This window comes from Patella vulgata, chromosome 1, assembly GCF_932274485.2.
Source record: "Patella vulgata chromosome 1, xgPatVulg1.2, whole genome shotgun sequence".
Taxonomy (NCBI): domain Eukaryota; kingdom Metazoa; phylum Mollusca; class Gastropoda; family Patellidae; genus Patella; species Patella vulgata.
The window spans coordinates 38243853-38269862 of NC_065879.2; the positions used below are offsets into that span (position 1 = coordinate 38243853).

General features: G+C 32.4%; 1 protein-coding gene across 1 annotated transcript in view; it reads right to left on the minus strand.

Annotated features, from left to right (window-relative positions):
- Positions 1–11959: 11959 nt before the first annotated feature.
- The window catches only part of LOC126808384 (glycerophosphodiester phosphodiesterase domain-containing protein 5), a 42738-nt gene continuing 28687 nt past the window's right edge, over positions 11960–26010 (minus strand). Inside the window, exons 7-14 of the mRNA XM_050533058.1 lie at positions 25039–25184; positions 21581–21663; positions 20558–20708; positions 20043–20264; positions 19321–19466; positions 18926–19073; positions 18452–18534; positions 11960–17994 (exon numbers count right to left, since the gene is read on the minus strand). Coding sequence (XP_050389015.1) covers positions 17724–17994; positions 18452–18534; positions 18926–19073; positions 19321–19466; positions 20043–20264; positions 20558–20708; positions 21581–21663; positions 25039–25184 — 1250 coding nt within the window. The 3' untranslated portion in view covers positions 11960–17723. The remainder of the gene's footprint in view (positions 17995–18451; positions 18535–18925; positions 19074–19320; positions 19467–20042; positions 20265–20557; positions 20709–21580; positions 21664–25038; positions 25185–26010) is intronic.

Here is a 26010-nt window from a genome sequence, read left to right on the forward strand (position 1 = left end):
ACAATCTTACAGGAAATGATCAGCATAACGGTTATCCACTGGAACTTCCCACTGGAACCAACACTTTCAATAAACTCTTCTAACATGATAATTGTGTCTTTGTAACATACATGCAAAATAATGGAATTCCGAATGACAAACAAAGTATTAAGTTAAAAAAAATGTCATTTGTTAGTCCGAAAGTTACAAGCGTAACATGTAGACAAAAGGTTACCCTCTCATCAAATAAAATTCTAAAGAATGATAAAAGTCTGATCTGTTTGTAGTGATCTAACATGTGCGTGTTAGATCAAATGCTATCATTGAGTCAAATGTTTCGCAGTTTGTACGTAACATGGAGTAGGGCCGCCTGTAGAGAAAGTATCTAGTTGGTGGCAAGTGGACACCAAAAAGTCATACTGACTCGAATTATTATCTTCGCAAAACCATGGCTAATGAATAGCCCTCGAATATTTGATGCGTTACTTTTTGAACGTTTGGAACGACGTCGAGATAAACGGATCCCATTTGAAGAACCAATCATAAGGCTAATATCATCCAGCTTTCAATTTTCTGCTGCCTCCGCAATTCGCAGGTAATAACCGATGAGGTCAGGAATCTATCCAACTAAAATTGGATATAATATTATAACATCTTTACAATATTGCAAAGATTGACATGGGTACGATAAGAACGGGGGTGGACGAGGATTGGGTGGGGTGACACGAAAAAGCCCTTCGTTGTTCCCGATTATATCATACACAGCACGTTAAAAAAACTTATGACAGTTGGAAATCGAAATACTAGTAGGCCAATTTTATTTGCACCCCAACAACGTGTTTATGTGCAGGGATCTGTGTCAGTGAGAACAAGGAGTAAAAACACACTTTGACCTGTATAAATAAACATTCCTAAGTGTATATGAACAGTTCTATATTCCTTCCAACGTTAACGGTACAATCTCCCGACATAAATTACAAGTATTCCTAATCTACAAGTCAACAGAGCGAGGTTCATTACCAAAAATACAAGAAGAATGTGTTAGTCGAGAAAGTTCCTGAGAATTTCGAGGCCGGCTTCCCCACTGTCAGTGGTACAGGACAGAAGGCACGTCTTCAGTAGGCCGGTTGGTGCAAAAATGGTACATCAAAATCTATAGACGTTTTTGAAAGGTCTATCATGTTTCATTTCTGGGTACGTGGGCTTTATGGGATGTAGTGTGATGGCTCGTATTGGTAGAACCTTTTATTTTTAATTTAGTAAGTAGTATAATAATTTATACATGGTCTCATGAACCTATCAAACCCCCTCCTGCATAAATTCGTTGCATAAGGCTAATTAATTGGGCTCTTTTTTATTCTTTGTGCCTCTTATCTTTTGATGTAAAGGAGTTAGAAGATGCATGACCTTATTCACTTCAATTCTACAAGATGTGGCTGAGAATATTTCGGCATAACAAATGGTAGGGAGAAGGTCTGTAGAACCACGCGTGAAGCAAAGAGATCTTCATGGCAAGGTTACGTCACAAGGATCAATTCGCATACTACATCCAAGACGAAATGGGATAGGATTCGTCGGAAAGTAGTACATTATCAGTTAACCATCTAAATGTTGATACCATTTCTCGATATTGCATATTCTCTGGCCAGTACATTTTCATTCAATTCATCATCCATTTTCTCCTCTGGTGCCTTTCTGGGCATTAAACATCAACAGGAGAAAGGACAACTTAATTTCAAATCCCGTAATGGTGAATGTTACTATGACAAATTTTGTATTGCAGAGCTCCGTGATTCGCTAAAGCGTGCAACTGGTCCAGATGAAATTCACTACCCGATTTGAAAGCATTTACCTTTTCCCACGCTCTATTGGATCGTTTTAACCAGATTCGGGTAGATGGGAACCCCCCCCCCCAATAATTCACATCCCTAAACCGGGTACAGATCATACGAATGGTAGCCATTTGTACCTGGTTTAAGGAACTCTGGGGTCGTATTTAAATATGATCCCAGAGTTCCTTAAACCAGGTACAAATGGTTGGCTCCCTTTATGTTGATGTTCTATAGTTCTACAGACCTGCGGAAAACTGAATGTAATTTGCAGCTTTGTTTGAATACACTTCAACAATGGACGACTGAAAATGGATTTCTCGTTTCGAAATGTCCACATTAAAAGAAATGTCTGAAAGCCCTCAATATATTGAGATTCTTATCAAATACTGATTGGCGGGGGCCTCAACCAGAATGTCAACACTGTCATGTTCCTTTGACAGTTAAAGCACAGTTTGATTGAGTGAAACCATTTCAAGGTTGCAAGATCACGTCATTGCCCTTGACAGTCACGTCATCACCGAGGTTATATTGCGAAATGCTTTGGGTTTTTTTTTTACAATAAATGAAGTTAAAACCGTATTAGTGTTAATATAGAAAAAAATAAAGGTTAAAAATGCCTAAAGAAAGAACTATTGTTTAATTGTCTACATGTTTCGCCTGAGCTTGTCAAGACATACAATAACAATGACGTGACCAGGTTCAGGAGTCTTTCGGTCCTCGGTCCGTCTCTCTTATCATCTAGATTCTAGAACGGGTTCATTTTTGTCTGCTATTCATTTCACGACAATTTCTTGCAATTGCCCACGGTAATACTGTTTTTCGCCAGCAATGGACACTAGACAATACACTTATGATAACGAGGACAGGCTTATCTTTGCTCCGGAATGCCATTTAGTAAACCTCAGAATTTATATATATACAAACAAAATAAAAATAAAATATGGTTTAAGAACTACATTTGTATATATTTGTAAGTACTTTTTCTAATGCTCTCCAGACAAATATGAATGGTTAAAAGATAAAGATAACACAATAATGATTATGGCGTCATAGTTATTGTTCAGAAGGGGCATAACTGAAATTATAACTCAGACTACAGTGATACATACAATATAATACTTCACAATTTTGCATTTAATTCTGGCAGATATTTTTCAATAAAATATGATTCTTTGGCCTCTAGTAAATCGTTTTATTGCTATTTAATTTGTATAACGGGAAAACTATTATTATGCTCAGAACAAGGATCAACATCCATCGTCAACATATCCTGAATCCACAATAATGGATGATCCAAATAAATGGTCATTTAGATGTTTGAGGTGAATGAGAGGTTAAAATTTTCCCGTTACGAATGTACGAATTATCCTTAATGATTTGTCAATCAATTGAGTTTGGTTTCACTGTGTAAACCAAACTGTGTAAACCAAACGTTAAACGCCAGGACAGACCGCTACTAAATATCATTGTGCATGATAACGATAAGAGGATACATATCGAAACGTCGTGATTGTGCCTTGTGTATAATAAACCAGTGATTGTTGCCCCATATAACTGTGTTAGTTTTGTTATGTTTCCAGTGGCTAAATGCCACTAAAGGATTATGTTAAAACGTGTTTCAAATTTCCGCATTACTTGATTACTTTAAATATCATTAAAAATACGTCATATAAAATGATAATTCTTATATTATTTTACAGTTATAATATATAAAAGAAAATGTTTCCGTTTTTCCAATGAACAATTTATTTTGGAAGTCGCGTAGAAAGATGGTGTCAGGGCGTGATGCTAATTTCCGTATTTCATGGTAGACCTTAACTTATCATATTAATTAATTGGTATATTATTGTACAGGTATAAACATGTTTCCGTTTTATCTTATGAACAATTTATTGCTAATTCGCGTAGAAAGATATGGTGGCAGAACGTGTTGCAAATTTCCATATTTCATGGTAGATCTTAACTTATCATATTGATTAATTGGTGTACAGGTATAAACATGTTTCCGTTTTAAACCAATGAACAATTTATTGTTAATTCGCGTAGAAAGATATGGTGTTAAAAGTGTTACAAATTAACAACAGGTATATTAATCGAGTATTTTACAGCTACAAAGAGTTTATGTTAAATCGAAAATTCCAATAAACAATTCATTTTTCGTTATATTTTGACGGCCATTTTGGAAATCGGACAGAATCCCAACCGAAAACGACGTCACAGAAGTGACATCTCAGAATTGTTTTCAGTGACAAATTTTGCCGCAAAAACATCCCGTCCCGAAATATCGTTTCGATTGTGACACCCCATGCTAAACGTTCATTAAGTTGGTAGCCCTGCCTCTACTTAAGACTTTAGTACCACTGAGCGTATTAAGAATAACTTATGAAGACCACATACATAACTTGGCTAAACTTATTCTGAACATGATTTGGTAGTAAACTTATAAAATAAACCATGAAAAAAAAATATCAATACATAACTTGGCTAAACTTACTCTGAACATGATTTGGTAGTAAATTTATAAAATAAATCATGAAAAAGAAATGTCAAAACGTTGCCTTTTCTAGAATAATTTGTTGATTTGGAAAATATATGATTCCTTCGACAACAAGTATCATATAACAGCAGATGTAGAATTTTCGTGCGAACATTGTGAGCCATGTACCATATTCATAGGTAGGGTGCCCCGTGCAGCGAAAATTTTCCCTACAGAAGTTGAACGCGACACAGCGAATATGCACGCTTCAGTGGCTTCTCTCGAAGTGACTTCTTGCTAATCACGCAGTGCGATAATACTCAGCGCAAGAGTCTATAAATAGCCATCGCACGTGCAATTCTCTACACATCTATCAACTATTACAGCCGTAAAAAATCTATTGTTGACGATTTTGAATAGCAGTAATATTTAGCTTTTTCATAATTACAGCAACTTTAGAAATTACGTTCGTTTTATTTTTTAAATTGCTTTATCATTAACTGTACCGTTAGGAGCGGCATCTTTTGTTTTAGTACAAATAATATCTCTGAAAAACTCGGGTTAGGCAAGAACACAATACTAGTAGTAGTTTCATTTTACTTTTACAAGGTTCTTAAAACAATTGTTGAGTTGCCTAACATGCGTGTTTCTAAATTCAATTTCTTGTTCCAGCTTTCTGTTATGTTTCTTTAAAAATGTAGTCTTGGTTATCCCGGCCTGTCAATCAGACGTAGAATGGTCGGTAGATTGGTTAAGCGATACTAATTTTAAAACAAGGGCACGTAACCTATTTTTTTACTCAATTACCCGATGTTATGGTCGACACTCGTAACCATTTTTCAGTCTATTATTTATGGATGGTTAAATGGCAATAGCTTATTAAGCAGCCCTACAACATGACCGTTTATTTAGTGACTATAAATGTGCGAAACTGATTTAAAGCTTGGTATATATATAAATATTGTGGTGTAATTATCGAGATATTTGGAGATATTCATTTATTGTGGGGCGCCCTACCATAGGTCAATCTTTTCAGGAGTTGTAAAGGTTTCCACGACGCACTCAATTTCAATGAAATAACGGCGGCCATTTTAAAGATGGCTGTCAAAATGGAATTTAGCAAAATGACCCGGAAGTCCATCAACCAAATTTCAACACTTCAGACACCAGGTTAACTGAAAATCATGGTTGAATTTATTCATCAAATTGGTAATGATGCTCCAAAATCTGAGGTCTGTCAGGACTATAAAAGGACGTTTGTAAGTATGGATTTTGAAGGTCGAAATCTCTGGACACCGAATTGTTCCACCGTGATATGAACTCTTAGTGAATCCCGGAATAAGAATTTTCTGGATTTTTGACAAACATATATACAGAATATATTTTTTGATCACAGTGAGTGGTGTTGCGAAGAGTCCAGTTATTACTAATTTATCTCTATTGCTTGAACGGTCGTAAATTTTAATCGGATTTCTTCGGGTGTGAGCAGACTACTGAATAATTGTTATTAAAAACTTGCCTATTTGTTTGAAATCACCTCCTATTAACAAATTTCACAATTGAATATCCCAGCGAAAAAAAGCGTTATCACTTGAATAGTCAATGGTTTTGCTTGTGTTTTCGATTTTGTTCATCACATGTCACGTGATGGACTAAACCATCGTATATGTTGAAGGGGGGTTAAGGTTGAAAAATTTTGCAATCAAAGCAGCGCACGAACATTTACATCGTTTCAGTTTGGGCAACAAAAATAGCAACTGAAGACAATAAAATTAATTTGGAAACGATTGTTGGTCTACAAAATTTATTCACAATGAATATTATCACCGATTACACGAATACTCGCAAATATAATATTGCTTTTCACATCATCATCACTCCATAACCGTAAATACCCTGTATATTTTTATACGCACACATTTTCATGTGGACGTATATTGTCGTCGCCCCTGTCCGCCCGTCCGTGCGTCCGTTCACATTTTGTTTGTGGACATTCTACAGGTCACAATTTTTATACGATTTTAACGAAACATGAAATATCGGTGTCTCTCTCAAATGCTCTCGCTTTCTTTCGAAATTGGCATGTATCGGACAGTAACTTAATGGATTATGGCCCCTGATTGTACGAAAAATCACGTTTTTAGCTTGTGGACACTCTAGTGCTCACAATTTATATCCGATTTGGATGAAACTTGAAATGTATGTTTATAACTGAGAGATCTCGGTTCCTTTGGATATTCGCGCAAATCAGACAGTAACTTCCTGGATTATGGCCCCTCGTACGAAAAATCGCGTGTTTAGCTTGTTGCCCCTCTAGAGGTCACCATTTTATCCGATTTAAAAATAAAACGTTTAACTATATTACCGTTCCACCATAATATGTATGTTTATAACTGAGAGATCTCGGTTCCTTTGGATATTCGCGCAAATCAGACAGTAACTTCCTGGATTATGGCCCCTCGTACGAAAAATCGCGTGTGGCCCCTCTAGAGGTCACCATTTTATCCGATTTAAAAATAAAACGTTTAACTATATTACCGTTCCACCATAATATGTATGTTTATAACTGAGAGATCTCGGTTCCTTTGGATATTCGCGCAAATCAGACAGTAACTCTAGAGGTCACCATTTTATCCGATTTAAAAATAAAACGTTTAACTATATTACCGTTCCACCATAATATGTATGTTTATAACTGAGAGATCTCGGTTCCTTTGGATATTCGCGCAAATCAGACAGTAACTTCCTGGATTATGGCCCCTCGTACGAAAAATCGCGTGTGGCCCCTCTAGAGGTCACCATTTTATCCGATTTAAAAATAAAACGTTTAACTATATTACCGTTCCACCATAATATGTATGTTTATAACTGAGAGATCTCGGTTCCTTTGGATATTCGCGCAAATCAGACAGTAACTTCCTGGATTATGGCCCCTCGTACGAAAAATCGCGTGTTTAGCTTGTGGCCCCTCTAGAGGTCACCATTTTATCCGATTTAAAAATAAAACGTTTAACTATATTACCGTTCCACCATAATAGGGGTTGAGTTCGTATTTCGTGAAAATCGGACCGAAACTGCCGGACAAAATGGCCGCTCCTGGAACGCAAATAGTGGAAAAGTGCGTCATATCAAGGTTGTGGAACCTCTAGAGGTCACAATTTTGATGAAATTTTAAATCTGTGTTTATATCACAAAGATCTCGGTTCCTTTCGATAAGCACGCATATTGCAACGTAACTTCCTGGATTATGGCCTCTATTGTTCTTAAAATAACGTTTTTAGCTTGTGGACCGTCTAGAAGTCACATTTTGGATTCAGTTTTAAAAACCGTTTAAATATATCACTGTTACATTTCAATGACGGTTGGGTTTGGATTTCATACAAATCCAACCGAAACTGCCAGACAAAATGGCCGCTCCTTGTACGCAAATAGTCTAGAAGTCACAATGTGTATTCAATTTTATAAACTGTTTAAATATAACACTGTTACATATCATTAAAAGTTGAGTTCAAATTTCGCAAAACTCCGACCAAAACTGCCAGACAAAATGGCCGCTCCTTATACGAAAATATTCTAAACGTATGTAATACCAAGGTTGTGGGCCCTCTAGAAGTCAGAATGTTTATTCGATTTTAATAAAACTTGAAATATATGTTTATATTACAAAGATCTTGTTTCCTCTCGATAATCACGCATATCGGAAGGTAACTTCCTGGATTATGGCCCGTGTTTGTACGACAAATCGTGTTTTTTTTAGCTTGTGGATTCTCTAGAGGTCACAATTAACTGTTATCCGATTTTAAAAACCGTTTAAATATATCACCATTCCACCATAATAAACGTTGAATAAGAATTTCGGGAAAATCAAAACAAACTGCCCGACAAAACGGCAGCCCTTTGTACGCAAATTGAGTAAAAGAATGTAATACGAATGTTGTGAACAGTTTGTATCCGATTTTGATGAAACCTAAAATATATCTTTATATCCAAAAGATATATTTGCGCATTTCAGACCATAACTTTCTGGATTATGGCCACTGATTGTACGAAAAATCGCTTTTGGTTTTAGCTTGTTATCTATCCATCTCTTGCAAAATGTGGGCGTATCTTGTCTGGCAACCGCTGGTTATAAATTATATTACATCCCTCTCAATTATAGGCAACTTTGTGGCTAACATTTATAATTAAACACACTTTATTTCATAATTTTAATTGATCATATTTCATAACGGGGTCTATTCCCAATGCTCTGTGGTTATTAGTCCATTTTCAAAGGTTTATGATTACCACAAAAAAATAATATGAAAAAGGCCACCGCTTCTCAATAATTTCCATATTTAATTCAAGTTCCGAGTGTTCATGTCAATAATATTCCTGATTACATTACTTTTTTTGTTTAATCGACAGATACTGAAATCGAAACATTCTTGATAAGAACAGTTCGGGATGTCTAAAAATCGTTTATCGTCTTTATAAAAATCACTCGTTAAAAGAGGCATCCCAGATTGCCTGTATTATTGGGGCTTGTGTGTTAATAATTATTCAGACCGTTGGAAAAACTCGTGCAAGTTTCGTCCTAAATTTTCACTGCATTTGTGTAGCATACTATAACTTATATGGTATGGTACCTTTTACAGTAATAGAATTCAAAGCGTTGATTGTTGCTGAGGCATGATCGGGATTTACGAAATGCCATCAGAAAATTTCATTCTCCATGGATTTCAAAATGGAGTTGTATAATCGCATGGATTCATCGCCCTGTGAATTTCAAAACGAAGCCGGGATTTTCGTAAATTAATTGTGTTACTGAGACGCACGATTATAAACTAAAATTCTGAACAGTTTTTTGCACAACGGAAATAATATACGAAGAGAAATAGAAAGACACACGGAACTATCTGTCGATACCTAAACCAATGGGCGGTATGATTTGATGTTGATAATAATTTTTGGTATTTATGAAAAAAAAAATTTAAAAAATGCCGTTATATACCTATTTTATGATTCGATGGCCTCGGCTATGAAATTTGCCGAGGCAAATGTAAAATATATCGGCATTTACGGATTTACCTCGGCTACAGCAATTTGCATAGGTTAATTCATCAAGAAATAAAGATATTCAAGGGTGATATTCAAGGCCCGTGTTCAAAAGAAATAATCCCACCCAACTCTCTAACCAAATAATTAACACAAGATGGAAACAAAATAACGGACTGCGGGCGTATTTATGTTTGTAAACGACCAAACACTTTGAATTATCGTAAAAGAGCCAGACACCGTTACAATAGACAAGCCTTGCTGCGACCCCCTTGTACGAAATGATCTATCCCGATAAGTGATGTAATTAGCTTCTATTTTTGTATTTCTGGATGCCCAAGTTTGTGATAGTTCAATTTTACAAGAGAGAACTTTTTTATTCGCTGGGATATTTAGTTGTACAATGGATTTCACTTAACGGGGATATTTTGAGACAGTTCTATTTTCAAGACTGGCCGCTGAATCAAACTGAATTGAAAATATCTTGACAGTAACGCCATATTGGATTTATTGGGGCATATTATTGTAAGTGTTTCCGTTTTCTCTTCATTAAATTTCGGCTTTTTTTTACGTTCATCCATAATTTTACATCCTGTATGCAAGATATCATTTTATGTTATATTTATGTCTGATTTATGTCAGAAATAATTGAGTCAATGGGTTGTGTGCAGATGCCCGAGCTGCTTCGTGTATATCGTAAATAACAAGGGGCTGAGTACAGATCCTTGGGGAACACCACTCAGTAACACAGTCTCACATAAAGGCGTTGAATTGGTCATGGCGGATTCGGTTCTATGTGACAATTATGAATCGAAACACTTTAAAAACTGCATACCAAAATCGGTTTTCAGTCGTTTCTGGAGAAAAGAGTGGTCGATGGTATCAAATGCTACAGACACATCCAGTAGACCGTGGGGGGGGGAGGGGGTATCCACTACAGACAAATGATCAGATTATTGATAACACAATTAGGGCAGTTTACCAGATGTGTACTCTGAAATTCACATAACACACTTTGTTGATCTAGATGGTCAAATACGTTATTGGTTAGTGTTTTTTCCATGACCTTAGAAAAACAGGTCAAATTATGTTCTAGCCAATATTTCTTTAAAACGTTAATTCATTTGAGTCAATTTAATATCTTATTATAAGTATGTGGGGATAGGACTAGGAGGGTGTAGTGTGACGGCTCGTATTGGGGGAATGTTAACACCTTTCATATTCAATTTAATAATTCATCGACTAAAGTCGGGTGCTAATTAACAAAAAGGAATTCGAAAAATACAAATTTATGGCTATAGCCCATAAATCAACTCTCTAGCACATCGGATGGTTTTGATTTTCAGCGGATTTAAACACGACTGCCAGTTAATTGACTTTGGTTATTATATGTTAGAGGATATCTGATAATTCAAAAAAGTAATTAAATGTCACTAGATAAGGGAAAGCGAGAAAAATAAAAAATAGTCCATACATTCATTCATTTTTATTCATTCTAAACTTAATAAAAACATGGTAATGAACGGACTTTTTCTATTTTTCGCGCTTTCTCTTATCTAGTGACAGTCAATTATTTTTTTTAATCCTCAGATATTCTCCCACAGTCACATTCCTTCTAAGGAATTATTAATGAGTAGAAATTCGCCCGTGTATATATTATCACACGTCACTTCAGTCAGTTATATAGAAGGATAACTCGTGTTTTCTTTTTGCGTTCGTCACTTCCGTTTCTTGTAATCTTCATAACGCATCTATCATAGCAATGATCTCTGTGTTAAAATTGTATTTGGAAGGTGTTTAACCAGTTCTATCACATATGTAATAATGACTGACACCAATATTGCCCTTTAAACATGCATTATGCAAGAGCAAAATCTGCTTATTACAAGTCTTTCTTTAGGCCTGAAATGTTATCTAAATTATCAATTAGACATTAACTAACTTATCCAGACCATAATAAACTCTTGATGTCAAGGCTAGCCATCGATGTTGGCTGGATTAGATTCCTAAATGCCGCTAACGGCCGTTGATAATTAAATCAAAAAAAGTGGATAATCGAGACTTGCTGTTTATATTAATGATTTTAGTAATGATGACCGAGACTTTGCCAAAATTTCACGAGCTTCTTTCTCGGCTCATGGTGGATCAATTTGACTGGAATTTTCAGCAAATTACCTTTACACTATCTAGTTTTTAACTATTATAGCGAGAACTGCCATCTCGTTATCTTATCTCCCATAATGTATCTTTAAGTTTTGCAAGTTACTGAAAATGGACTTCTTACTTCTCGTTGAATGTCATAAACTTAATCACTGTATATAAATTCCAAGTCAGTAGGATGATAACTTTAGTCTCTAGGGCATCCACGGGGTGTTTCAAATTAATCAATCGCGATAACTCTGATCGTAATTTTCGGAAATCGTGGGAAAGCAATAACCTTCTTGGTCTCTTGAACATGCAAATTGAGTACAAAATGAATGTAGACCGGATAATAACTGTTATCTCCAGGATAAAACGAATGTTGAACAATGACACTTGATATCACATAAATATTTATTGTTAAACATTTATATGTGCAAAAAAAAAATAAAATAATTCATGAATATTGTTCTTCTTACAACTTGATAAAAAAAACTCCTCTTTTATAGTTTATTAGATAAATCAATCATACTTCCCAGTTAGGGTGTAAAAATATAGTACATGAATATACGTAAAATATGTCTGTCATTTTCTATCAACTGATAGGTATAAATTACTTGCTACTGCTATTACAAATTATGAAACAGAATAGAGGGAACAAATTTACAATATGGTGGAAGTAATTCATATAGTTGAAAGTCTAAACAGTAGTCAACTTTTGATGCAATTTAGTTTAGAAGTATACAAATGTAGAACGATGGGTTGCCAGCCAACAAACATGCCCACAGCAACTAAGTTGTCACAGGTTTATTCTTTTGAAGGCAATGTGAGCCTTTAAAAGACACCAACACGTGATCAAGGCCAATAACTATTAAAATATTTATCAGAAATGATTAAAATTGATAGGCTTATTTCTAGTGCTAATATAAACAAATCATGTACTGGCAATTAGATGATACAGGGTTCTTGTAATCATGAACATAGTCAAAGTCAATTGTATAATAGCTTCAGCAGCTGTCCACAGTGATCAAGGGTCATAACTCTGCAATGAGTTGATGAAATTGTTAAAAATATGTAGGTTTCTTCATCTACTGTACATGTACACTATAATCTGATGATGATTTTAGTGGCCAACAAGATTTTTCAAACTGATCAAGTAATTAGTGATGATTATTGAAAAGTAACAGGATTTTCCATTTCATGAATGTAAACAATGTGTATACATGCCAAAATCAAACCACAACTTTAACCTATGGGGCAACTGACAAACAGGCAGGGGTGATAACAATATTTCAATGTGGGCTTATGAAAAATAATCATCAGATAGCCAGTTTTGTATGTAGTAGAATACACTCTGTTGAGTAAATATATCAAGCAGGTAAGGTATAAATTACATTTATAAAATATAACAACATATACAATTTCAATACCAGTTTATAAGGTTTTTTTTAGGAAAATTAATACATTCATGAAGTTACAATTAATATTATCCTTCAATACATCTTAATATTCTTCATTCTATTTATTATCCTTCAATACATCGCAATATTCTTCATTCTATTTACATATTATGATTATAAGCCCAATATTCAGAAAAAATAAATGAATAAATAGAAAATATATCTGTTAAGTTATTACATATCCGCATACCCAGTTCATACCCAATGTTCTTCTGTTCGATCGATATTCATTAATATTTACATATTGCATTAATTAATTTAGTCTAGATATGCCCACATTTTGCAAGAGATGGATAAAGAACAAGCTAAAAACAAAAGCAATTTTTCATACAATCATGGGCCATAATCCAGAAAGTTATGGACTGAAATGCACAAATATCAAAAGGGACTGAGATCTTTGGGATATAGAGTTATATTTCAAGTTTCATCAAAATCGGATAAAAATTGCGCCCTCTAGAGGGTCCACAACCTTTGTATTACATACTTTTACACAATTTGCGTACAAAGAGCTGCCATTTTGTCGGGCAGTTTCCTTTTGATTTTCCCGAAATTCAAATTCCACCTTCATTATGGTAGAGAATCCAAAAGCTAAAAAACATGATTTTTCGTACAATCAGGGGCCACAATCCAAGAAGTTAAGGTCTGATTTACACAAATAGCAAATGGAACTGAGATATTTGCGACATAAACATTTAAAGATATATATTTTAAGTTTCATCAAAGTCTGATGGGTCCACAACCTTGGTATGATATACTTTTACACTATTTGCGTGCAAGGAGAATTAGGAGATGCCATTTTGTCAGGCAGTTTTCGTCCGAAATTTGAACTCAATTATTATAAGGGTGTAACGGTGATAAATTTAAACCTTTTTTAAAATTGGATAAAAATTGTGACCTCTAGAGGATCCACAAGCTAAAATCTTGATTTTTCGTATAATCAGGGGCCATATTCCAGGAAGTTACGGTCCGATGTGTGCGAATATCAAAAGGAACCAAGATTTTTGGGTTATACACATGCATTTAAAGTTTCATCAAAATCTAATGAAAACTGTGACCTCTAAAGTGTCCGCAAGTTAAAAACGTCCGGAGGGACAGGGGCGACGGCATAATACGTCCATATGAAAATGTGGGTGTATAAAAAGATAATTTAAATAATTTTAAATACAACATTACAAGTCAGTTAATGTAGACATTACAAATACATGTACAACATTACAAATACAAAAACATCTCCATACATTTTTGTATACAGTCACAAATACCATGGACTGTATATACAGTCCATGCAAATACAAATCAAATTATGAATTTTAAAAAATAAACAGTCAAGACAATATGAAACACTTGTTTTAATATATTACTAGTACAGACGACACAAATAAATACCTTTTCACTAAAAAACATTTCTGACGAATACAAATATGTTCACTGCAATTAATATAACTACAGATTGTATTTAAATATATAGATAAATAAAATTAAATATATCTTATTGGAACATTTTCTCTCATCATACAATATAAAAACATCAATTTCAAAGATTACATTCATGAACTCTGTATTAACACATAATTTTCTAAAATTGTGCAACAGTATGTGACATATTTTCTAAACTTGCGCAACTTTATGTCACATTATGGTATTTTTCTTTTCAAAATTTTGGGGGCCAATTTACAAGAACATTATTGGATTCAACATACATCTAATGCATATTTAACTAAATAAAACTATAAGTAATAAATAACAGCAACAAAACAAACAGACACAAAGTAACAAATAAAAATAGTGTATTACATTACAATGATATTAAAACAGGTTTGATTATGCATATAAATTAAATTTTGTATTAATTATACAACACTGCATGTATATAAAAGAAGATATGTAAGTTACTATATTAATTGATTTACAACTACATGCACATATAATTATTGTGTTGTTGTTCTTATACAGACTAATCTAATACTAAAATTGTTATTAATAAATGATATAATTGTCATAACAGAAACTAAACTATTATAATTGTTATTATATAGGCTAATGACAGAAGAGTGTTTATGCACAAATCAAAGTGACTCTCTAATTTTTTTCTGATTTAATTACTTCAAAATATGCATAGTATATTAATAAATCTGACTGAATCTCAAGTATGAGACTAGAGCTATATATGTTGTCTATTCGGTGAGACTTTACATAGTGTTTGAGGTTACTTTAATACTATTATGACAATATACTGTACATGGTACCCGACTTGAGTTTTTCTAAGAGGTAATAATTTCAAGTAAGATAAATTATCTACATCATTATTCTATTCCACACTTTCTAAAAATAACAAAAGGGGTAATCTACAAGGATAAAGTTTTGGGTGGGTACAAAAATAAATAAATATACAGATTGGTCCCATATAAATAGATTAAATTCCATGCAACTTTATAGTATGTATATTGGATCATTTTGTAATTAGGATTCATAAATGGTAAGGACAGGGTACTATAAAGGACGGTATGGTACATGGAATGATTGATATAAACACATTATTGTCATCGGATTTTTAAGCTGAAACTATAAATCACATATTTCATATGGCAGTTCATTGTGATCTTAAAGAAATATTTACATTAGAAATTATGAAGATTTATCTAGTTTTCACACAAATTAATTTACTATTTCTGATCTATGTTATTATTTGTTAACTTGATACCGCACACATATCACAGTCTCCTTCAAATATCAATATTAAAAATATATACAATGTAAACTTGGTGATACTAATGCCAGTATCTAGACAGTTAAAGATATTGGACATCTTAGATATGATTTAATTTTATGTGTTATTTTGAAATAGAGCAACAGCCCTTTGATTTAATTTTAATTCTACATATCACTTTTCAACATGTTTGACATTACCAGAATCTCAATATACTGAGTCAATAAAATACACTTCTAATCAAAGAGTAACCACTACCTATTAACCATTAAGTGAAGGTGCTATACAAAATGATTAAGATGACCCATTTGGAGTCAATCCCAGATTATTTTTGCTCTCATTTGCTTTGGTTAAGATCTGTGTGTGAACATTATCCCAGAATTAAGTTCATTCTTTCCCAACAGATAGCCACATTACTATTTATCTAATTTCTCACAAATGTTTTGAGGGGGGATTTGACTATATGGCTAATTTACAGGGTAACCACTTTGTTCTTTATTTAGGCCACATTGAATGCTTCATTTTCTTGTATTAAAGTATCTACTGAATTTATTCCATCTATATCTGAGTAAATACAATAATATATTTTATTCTCATAGCTTCTTTACTGTTTTGATATCAAAATACAATAGACTAACATTTACATATCAAATACATCTAGACAGACAAATTGTTCCCACAGTTTAATTTGAAATGAACTGCATGTACTTCTTTCAGAAAAACATCCACATGGCAAGCATTAAGATAAATTTGACATCTTAAAAAATATATTTATGGCTACGACATTATATTTACTTTACAAAATTCATACTGAATACAATATCTGTAAAAATATGCAATAAATAAATACATGTATAAGATCCATTTTACAACATCTGACAGTAGATTTTGATACCCATTATAAAATGGCATGTAATTCATTTTGCATTGTTCTCGTATTTTGAAAACTTTCACTATCCCAATATCATCATTCATCAATTTAAATTCCATTTCTGTTCAAATCCTAAACATGGATTTTAAGAAATATTTAATGTATAGAAATCTTGAATGTATTAACATTTTAGTAAATACAGACACGAGATAATGAAGACTGTCACCTAAATCAAGAGTTATTTCCCTTTTCACAGAAATTCTTTTCAATAACAAATTATACAAAAAGATTTCAAAACATATATGGAATTAAAAGTTTAAACTGAAGATTTATACTGGTAATAAATGAGTGCAATGTACCATATTTTAGTACTTATCAAAACAAAACAATAATAACAAAGCTTGTAACAAAAACTTAACTTAATGATAAGCAAACACGTTCTTCAAGCACTAATAACAACAAACTATTATATGCCATTTGAAATCTCACGAACATCTTTCATAAAAAAAAAAACTCTCTTCTTATTATTACACTTAAATGTCTGATGGCTAGTGTTTGTACTTTTCCGTAATCCCCAAAAATAATTCAACTTTTATCTCAATAAAAAAAGAAATTTACTGTCAACATTCCCAGCAACTGATTTATAATAAATTTCCATCAATTCCCAACACTTCATATGGCATCACAAAATTAGAAAAATGAAATTGTTGTATGGATTCAAAAACCAGTTATTAAAATGTAGTCCTGATTCTAACAGGAACATAGAAGATTTCAAAAATAATATTTCCTCAAGATGTATATTGATATTCAACAGTATAAGAAAAAGTCACCGATAAACATTTTGATTATAATAATTTAGATGTTAATTACTGATGTATGGTGGCCCCATGAAGACTATACAACAGGATCTTGTGTGTGTGTGTCAAAACAACTAGCATTATATCGACTTAAATGAATTGTTCTCATTTTAGGATAGTAATTTTGTCCCACAAAGAAATCTGTCTATATTTCAGATTAAAAAACTGTGGAATGTGAAGAATGTTATAATTAATGTACATGTAGAACCTGTTAAACTGAAATGAGGTTCACTGTATGAAAATATTTGGGTTTAGTTGAGTTCTAAATGCGCATATATGTCAACAGTTGACTTCTGTAGTCGACATGAGGTCACCTGTAGGATCAATTGTATTAACATTAGAAATAAATTTTAAAAAATATATGTTTATTCCACTTCATATTTAGCATCAGGTCTGGTTGCTTCTGGTTCTCTGTACGGCATATAACTACTATCACCGGGGATTGATGCCATTGAATAAGCAACTGGCTGATTTAACACGCCCATATTTGTCCTGTCAAGGTCATCAAAGTGTTCTAAACCCCCTTCTGTTCGTAATAATTGTTCCTTCATATTTCTAGATTTATAACCATTTTTATGTTTCGCTGCATTCAATGATATTGTTTCTGGGCTGAATGATGTACCATAAAGTCGTACCCTGAAAAAAACAAATTTAAAAAGATCAGTATTGACTGGTTGGTATAACTATCTGAGCACTGATAAAAGAAACAAGCGGTTGTCATGCAAGATACAACAACATTTTGCATTAGATGGATGGAGAACAGGGACAGGAAATTCCAACAATTGTCAACTGAATAAGTTTGGAAGCTGTTGTTCTTTTCTACTATAGTAGTTAACAACTGCACCTAATAAAAGAACAGTTTTGTACAAAAAAGTGAATTCACAAGCTGAACAATTATCCATTTAACTATTCCCTAAATTAATGTGGTATATTTTATTTTGGTTGTTAAATTATCTCTCTTACCACTGAAAGAACGTTTGAACGCAGTGTGCAGTGGAATGTATCATGGTGAATTTTGATATACAGACTGTAATTATCCATGAACTCGACAATGCAAAGAAGTGTGTCTTTTATAAAGAAACAAATAACTTACCTCTGAATGATAAATATAACTGTGATAATAACAGCAGACAATACATCCACTGTTACCCATAATATCAAATAATTTTGTGGCGACTAAAAATTAAGAAGAAAAAAAGATTCGACTTTATAAATTTGTTACCAATACAAGAAGGAACGTAAAAATATTGAATGGTTCTTGTTATCCACAACATATTTCTAGTTATTCTTTGATGTCTTTAGCTGGAAATTGTATTACAAATTACAATGTGCCTCTACATTAATCTATTTTAATTAACCCTTTTAGCGTATGTATTAAGACTAAGTGTCTATATGTATCTCTAAATTGAAGATTTATGCATATTTCTAGCCCCGATTTGCATAATTGATGATATCATAAAACCTAAAACATATTTATATTAGCCTTTTTCAAAATTGACAGACAAGCTTAGCAGATTAATAATACATTTTTGAAATTTAAATTTCAACTTAAACTATTTGAACTTACCAGATGCCAGACTGGAGTTTCCATATTTTGAAACATTTCACAATGATTGGATGTAATGGAATGAGTGCCAATACACCAATAAAAGGAGAAAAACCATTTGGTGTTAACTATCCATATGTTAGTTGATATATTCACTTTTTTATAATTTCTGAAAAAAGGTGAAAATTCATGAACAAAGGGAAATTTCATCATGTACATAGCTTACAATATTCAAGCTATGAAATTGCCATTTATTTATTTTTAAATCCACTATGTCTTTCCTTCAAGGAACAGATTAAGGAACTGGAAGTATGCTCAAAATTGAAGCAATCATTTAAAATAACTTTTTGTCTTGGGTAGTTATTGCTTAAATAGATTCATGTACAAGAAAGGAATATTTTATTTTACAACTTTACCTTATTTGATCTGCTGTTATTTCTGTATACCGTACATTTAAATTAGTAATATTATTTTTCTCTAATTCATCTACCGGTTGTGCCCATTCAGCAGTCATAAAGACACCTCTAGGCTTGTCTAACTCGGTTTCCTGTAACCACCATAACTACAAACAAAACCCCAAATACATATATTGTACCCGGTAATCATACATTCAACCTCCATAAGGTCAAACTTAATTGTAACATGAGCGGGGAATCTCCATTTGTTCTTTTTGCTGAATGAGCAGACTGTTTTCACTCTAGTAAAAGGGGTGGTGCTTAACCAGGCAGTAATATTTTCAATGTTATTGCATAATTCTGCTAGCTTACGCCAGTTTTAGAACAAATCATAATACAGAAGTGGGTAGGATTTTCTGTGCAATAACAACAAACATGGACAGTATTGATGACATGGATAACCCTGTCCCCATTTCCCTACATGTCCTACAAATACATGGGATTGAACTTTTAATAATACAACAGATTGTGCATGCATGCATGTGCATTGACCCGATTGGTTTACAAGTCATATAGAGCAGTTTTCATGAAAGCCGTGCTGTAACATCCAATCATGAAGCATCTGCACATTTCATAGACATCAATCATATTCACTATAAGATTATAATAGTAACCTGCTACAAATTACTTGCAAACAAATTGCTAAAATTTAAAAAGAATATAAAAAACAATGGATAACTTACTCTATCTAAATCTAAACCACCTTCTATGACTGCTTCTATTGTTCTTTGTACTGATGTATTATAATATGGATGTCCTTTAGGTGGTAAGCGTAAATCAAACATTACTATTTTCCCTGTTTTATTAGCTAATCGCACCATTTCTGTTAGTGTTGGAATTTTTTGTTTACTGTAGATTTCTTTATCGGCTTCCGTCAGATCACCAACATTCCACATTGGATCCGTCTATTAAAAAAAGTTGAAAAAAGAGGTTTTGAGACAAAAAAGATAACTTTTTTACCGAAAAGACAAAGAACAGACATTTTTCTCTGAAAATACCAAAGACAAATTGATTAAAATACATATCAATTATTGTAAAACAATATTTCATTTTCACTTTTACAAATAAATACTATCTAACTAATGTATATGGTAGATTTAAGGAATATAAAAATGGTTTTGTAAAAGGAGGTTCCCGATTCTGTATATACAATATGTAATAAAGTTTAGTTTAGTGAGTTGTATTTATAAATACTTACGTTTAAAAACCATTGACCAGCATTTAATTTTTCAACATCCGAAAAATTAAACCAAGATACATGTTGATCAGCTAATTCAGGAAATATTTCTTTTACATTAGTTGTTCTTCTTAAGGTACTATCATGCATTAAATATGGGACTCCATCTTTACTATTATAAAAAACATAAAAATAATAAATCAACTGTTGTAAAGTTGTTATGAGGAAAGTAAATTCAGTCTCCTTCCTTAATATCAAAATTAAACACTGTGACAGTAAATTCTTCACAAGATTTTTAATAAATGACACATGTTGGTAAAAGAATAATTTTCAGTTGACAAACTAGTAACTATCGACTTGTGTTGATATTTTTTTATATCAAAAAGGACTCATAGGAGATGCTCTATTTAGGACACAGTTATAATTTAGAATACTGCCTTAAACTTAGTGATGAAAATAGTTGTCTGAAGTTACAATATCTTTTACCTGACTTGTATACAATATTAACTAATAATAGCACCAAATCAACTTCTTTTAATACATAAAATATTGTAACATTCATTTAATAAAATATTATGAAAACCTTTCTTCCTTGTAATATCACATATTCTATATTTCTTTCCCTGTTTTATTTCTTTACATTTCTGGTGTTTTTTGCATAACGATACATTTATTTAAAAGGACATTATTGCTTATTTTAATTAGATCTTGTTTTATTTTTTCATTAGTTCTGTACAATTAATATTTGATGTCATATTCTGTGCAGTATTAGATTCACTAAGAAAATACCCAATAAGTACGATCATACTATGGACAAGGAACTGATCCCATGTTGTTGGATGAAATTCAAAAATCTAATTCCCCAAATTGATGCAGAATTGTTTAAAGAACAAGCATGCCAATTTTCATGTCGATTGGACTTGAATGACAGAGTTTTAGGCTTTTTCGAAGAACGTCACCCCAAGAAGAAGAAAAAGAAGAAGAACAAGATGAGTAGCGATTAGCGACCAGTTCCTGGTCGTAAAATATTATAATGTAACTTACCTTATCACAACATCAGATTCAAAGCCATATGCACCATGTTCGTGAGCTTTTTGGAATGATATCATTGTATTTTCTGGGGCCAGCTAAAAAATAAAATCCAACTAATAATTATAATATGTAAAGACAAATTTGATTCTGTTGCAAACAATAATGCCATCTAAACTAAGAGAAAATTAAGGAAGCAATGACATATCCTAGAAATAGGGGCATTTATCTTTGTATCTTAAAAGTAATTTACTTGTAATATTGGGTTATTTAAATTTTCAATGAAATTGATTGACAGGAAAAGAAGAACTGTACAAGACACAACTTTATAGTCAACCAGGGCCTTTAATTGTTAGATTATTTTCTTCCTTTAAAATTCAACAACTTATATCATTCTGTAACTGTTCTAGTTTCTGTAATTTAATTTTGATATCATTATCCCAGATTCACTATCACAATTAGGGTTATTTGGATATCTACAGCTGTAATGTCAATAAATGAAAATAAACATTATCTGACTTACTAAGTCCTATAATGATGAAAGCTTTTTATCATTATCTGAGCATTATATTCTCGTTAAACACTTGTGTACACAACTTAATTTTCAATTAAAGGGACAATAAGTCGAAAAGTTAAATTTGTATGTATTTCAACATACACAAGCAACAGTACGTACACTTACTAACAAAAGCATATTAATAGTCAAAGAATTATTCAAATCAATCAATTGTAAAGGAAGTTATGGCTATTTGAAGTTTACATCAGTTTCTAATGATTTTATGCCATCTTTATAACATCTTTCGAATTACATTAAAAACGATTATGCTACCTTCTCTATGAGACTATTAGTTATTGGATATGCTTAATTAGATTATAAAAGCAATTTTCCTAATAAAACAGTAAATATCTATTTTACATTTACATTTTACATTTGTTAACCATGACTTCATTCCCCTTTAACATTTTCAATTAATAACATTTTCTAGACTGCGTATTCATTTTTTTCAAGAAATAGGTCAAGCAAAGGGTAGGAGTAACAAGATCTATGTAATCACGTTCCATCAGAAATAACCTTTTGAAATTAGAGCAGGACAATACCTGTTAATAAATTAGATTAGACCAGGTAAATGTAACAGGTGTACATCAATAGAACTTAAATCAACAAGAGGATAGATATCTTCAAGAAAACGCCCACTTCATCTTTCTTAATTTACTTTTAATGGAATTTTATAGTCTTGTGGTGAGAAAAGTTTCTTTTTCTACAGTTGAAGTAAATACTGTACAAATAATTTGTTAAAACTCTACATACACATGGATAGGATCAACCCAAAGCTCTATTAGCCGACATATAATATTAAATATAGTTTTACTTTATGTATGTAAATCAAATGCCAAAATATGAAAACAACAAGTTTATATTCTTTGAAGGTTTTAAATCGAAATACATGTATTGAGACATTCGAAAGTTATCATCAGATTTGCTTTTAAACTGATTTACGGAATTTCATACTTCAACCGTGTGAGACATTATAATTGTGGCAACACTTATAGGTATGGTTATCATGGCACCTATACTGTGTAAGAGTTGGGGACTTTTGCCAACATCACATTAGAACTAAAAGTTTGTATTTCTTCAAAACAGGACTGAGGATAAAGGTTTCCAGGAGCCTTTCACTGAAAATTAACCCCTTTCAAGTCTTAGTCTCTTATTGACAATTAATTATATTTAGGATTGCTCCTTCAATAACATATGTCCTATCAAGTTTATTCCAATGGCGGCAATGGATACATTTAGCATCAGAAGTTATCTAATCAGTGTACCTTTTGGCAACTTTTGCCACCTTGAACTTTTCCATCATCAAAATCAGGATTGTGTGGCATATACTTTTTGCCAGTCAATTAAAAGATAGGTTGCCAAGCAACGAAACATACGCCCACAGCAACTAAATCATCCAGGCAGTCAACAAGAGTTGTTGCATATTTCTATTTTTGTCGGTAATGAAACATTTATAATACACTAAAATCTGATTAAGAATAACAACTCATTAAGTAATTATCAGAAAATCATTAGAATTTGTTTGGTCCATGCCAATGTTTAGTACACAAAACATTTAATACCATGGATTTAGCTGTTCAAGTTTTCAAAAATCATTGAAAATCAACCTACTTGTTCGTCTCAGGACTTTAGTGTCCTTACGCTCTGTGTATCAATCTCAAGTCAATCGAAATGATTATATATACTATAGGCGTAAACACAGTGTATAAATATAAAATCAATCAGATGATAACTACGGTCTCTAAAGCATCCACAAGATTTTTCAAAGTGATCAAGGGCCATAACTTTGGCAGTAATTATCGCAAATCATTGAAAATCAATAGGCTTCTTTGCCTGATGACCTTAAACACTGTGTACTAATTTAAAGTCAATCAAATATGAACTTTAGCCTCTAGACCATCCACAAGATTTTTCAAAGTGATCAAGGGCCATAATTCTGGCAGTAATTATCGAAAATCGTTGAAAATCAATAGGATTCTTCGTCTGATGACCTTAAACCCTGTGCATAAAGTCAATCAGATATTAACTTTAGCCTCTAGAGCATCCACAGACCGATGGATGGACGGGCGGGGCGACGACAATATATGACCACATTTTAATGTGGGCGTATAAAAAAACGAAGACTAATGTATCACCTATAGCAATTTAACAAATAAACAAATCCCAACATCCTTTTATCAAAAAATGTTTAAACCAAACCATAATTTCCTAATGAATTGAATTATGAAACAAGATAAGAAAATCAATAGTTCAAGCCTCAATGTGCTAGATGGCCAATAATACATTGTTTTTCTTAATTAAAACAAAATAGGACTTCAAAGTGTTCCTGATATCGCTTTGAAATAGAAATAGAAATGAATTCTCATTCAGGCTTAGAGAAGATAAGATAGAATCATGAAATCAATCAAAAGGAACTTCCATTAGGCTAAGTTCATTTTAATCATTTTTGGACCAATTTCTTTTTTGTTGAATCTACTTTCTATTGCACTCAGTCTGAAAGTCTTACCTTTTAGTTTGGAATATTGTTTCTTAATTTGAATTACATTTAAATATTGCAAAAATTTAAATTGACAAAGTTGAAAAGTATTCTTCAATTACCAAATTTCTACATATAGGGGAATATCTGGGTTTTGTGGTCTTCCATAATTCCAGTTAATTATTTTGTGTATGCAGAGATAATTATTGTGTATATTGAGTGAGGGTGTGTCAGTTAAAACTAATGGTTTTATATTATGAGTAATGTAATGTTATAGAAGAAGGACTTGCCAAAGCAACTATTGACCACATGAACAGGGCAGTTTGCCAAAATAGATCACTGCGTTTTGGTTTAGTCATAGATGTATAAATAACACGTTCTACTGTCATTATTACCTACATCTATTAGATTGATTATGATGATTATTGTCATATTACTTACCCCAGAATCACCTCTATGTGCTATTATCTTAGGTTTAACAGGTAGTTGATTGATCTCAATAACACACGGAGAGTTAATATAGAGAGGTGAGATGTATAAACCAATCATTACAGCTATATAAAACAACAAACTACTCCATCTTACAGCTGTAAATATACAAAAATAATACACATTTATTATACAAATTATCAATATTACTGGCAAACATTTTAATAGAACTGACTATGAGTTTTATAGAACTCACATTGAGTTTTATAGAACTCACAATGAGTTTCACAGAATTTAACAAAGAAATGTTAATTGCAGTCTATTAGCTTGGCCAAGACAGTAAATTTAACTTTGTTTCTAATAAAGAAGTTAAGAAATTAAGTGGGATTTAATGTCCAATCTTGTAAGAATTGGTTATAAAGTTTGAAATTTCATACATCAACCCCTCCATCCCTATCAAGCGAATAAAATAGAAATAATTTAATGTCTAAACACAGCAATAAGTCTATAGTAACAGAAAACTGGTCATGTAACTGTATAAGGTACTATAATAATCATATCCACTTAGTCATAGTATAGAAAATACATCATAATATTAACAAAGTTATGTGAGTGGTACTGTATTTTGTAGATTATTGTTATATTTTATTTCCATTTTGCCTAGATACTTCTGACATTCTTTGTTGATACATGTACATATGTACATTGGATATCTTTTTCAGGTTAATGTGCTCCATTATTTATAGTATCTAACCAAATATAAATTATGGAGCACATTAACCTGAAAAAGATATCCAATGTACATATGTACATGTATCAACAAAGAATGTCAGAAGCAAAATTTTTGCAACATAAATATCTATAATTATGTGTTTTTGCAGTTGTTGCTATTTGCATGGAAAAATAGTTGTAATTTTGGTACACAACTGATTAGTTCTACATTTTATTTTACATATATTTGTTTCTGTGCAAGAACATTATCAA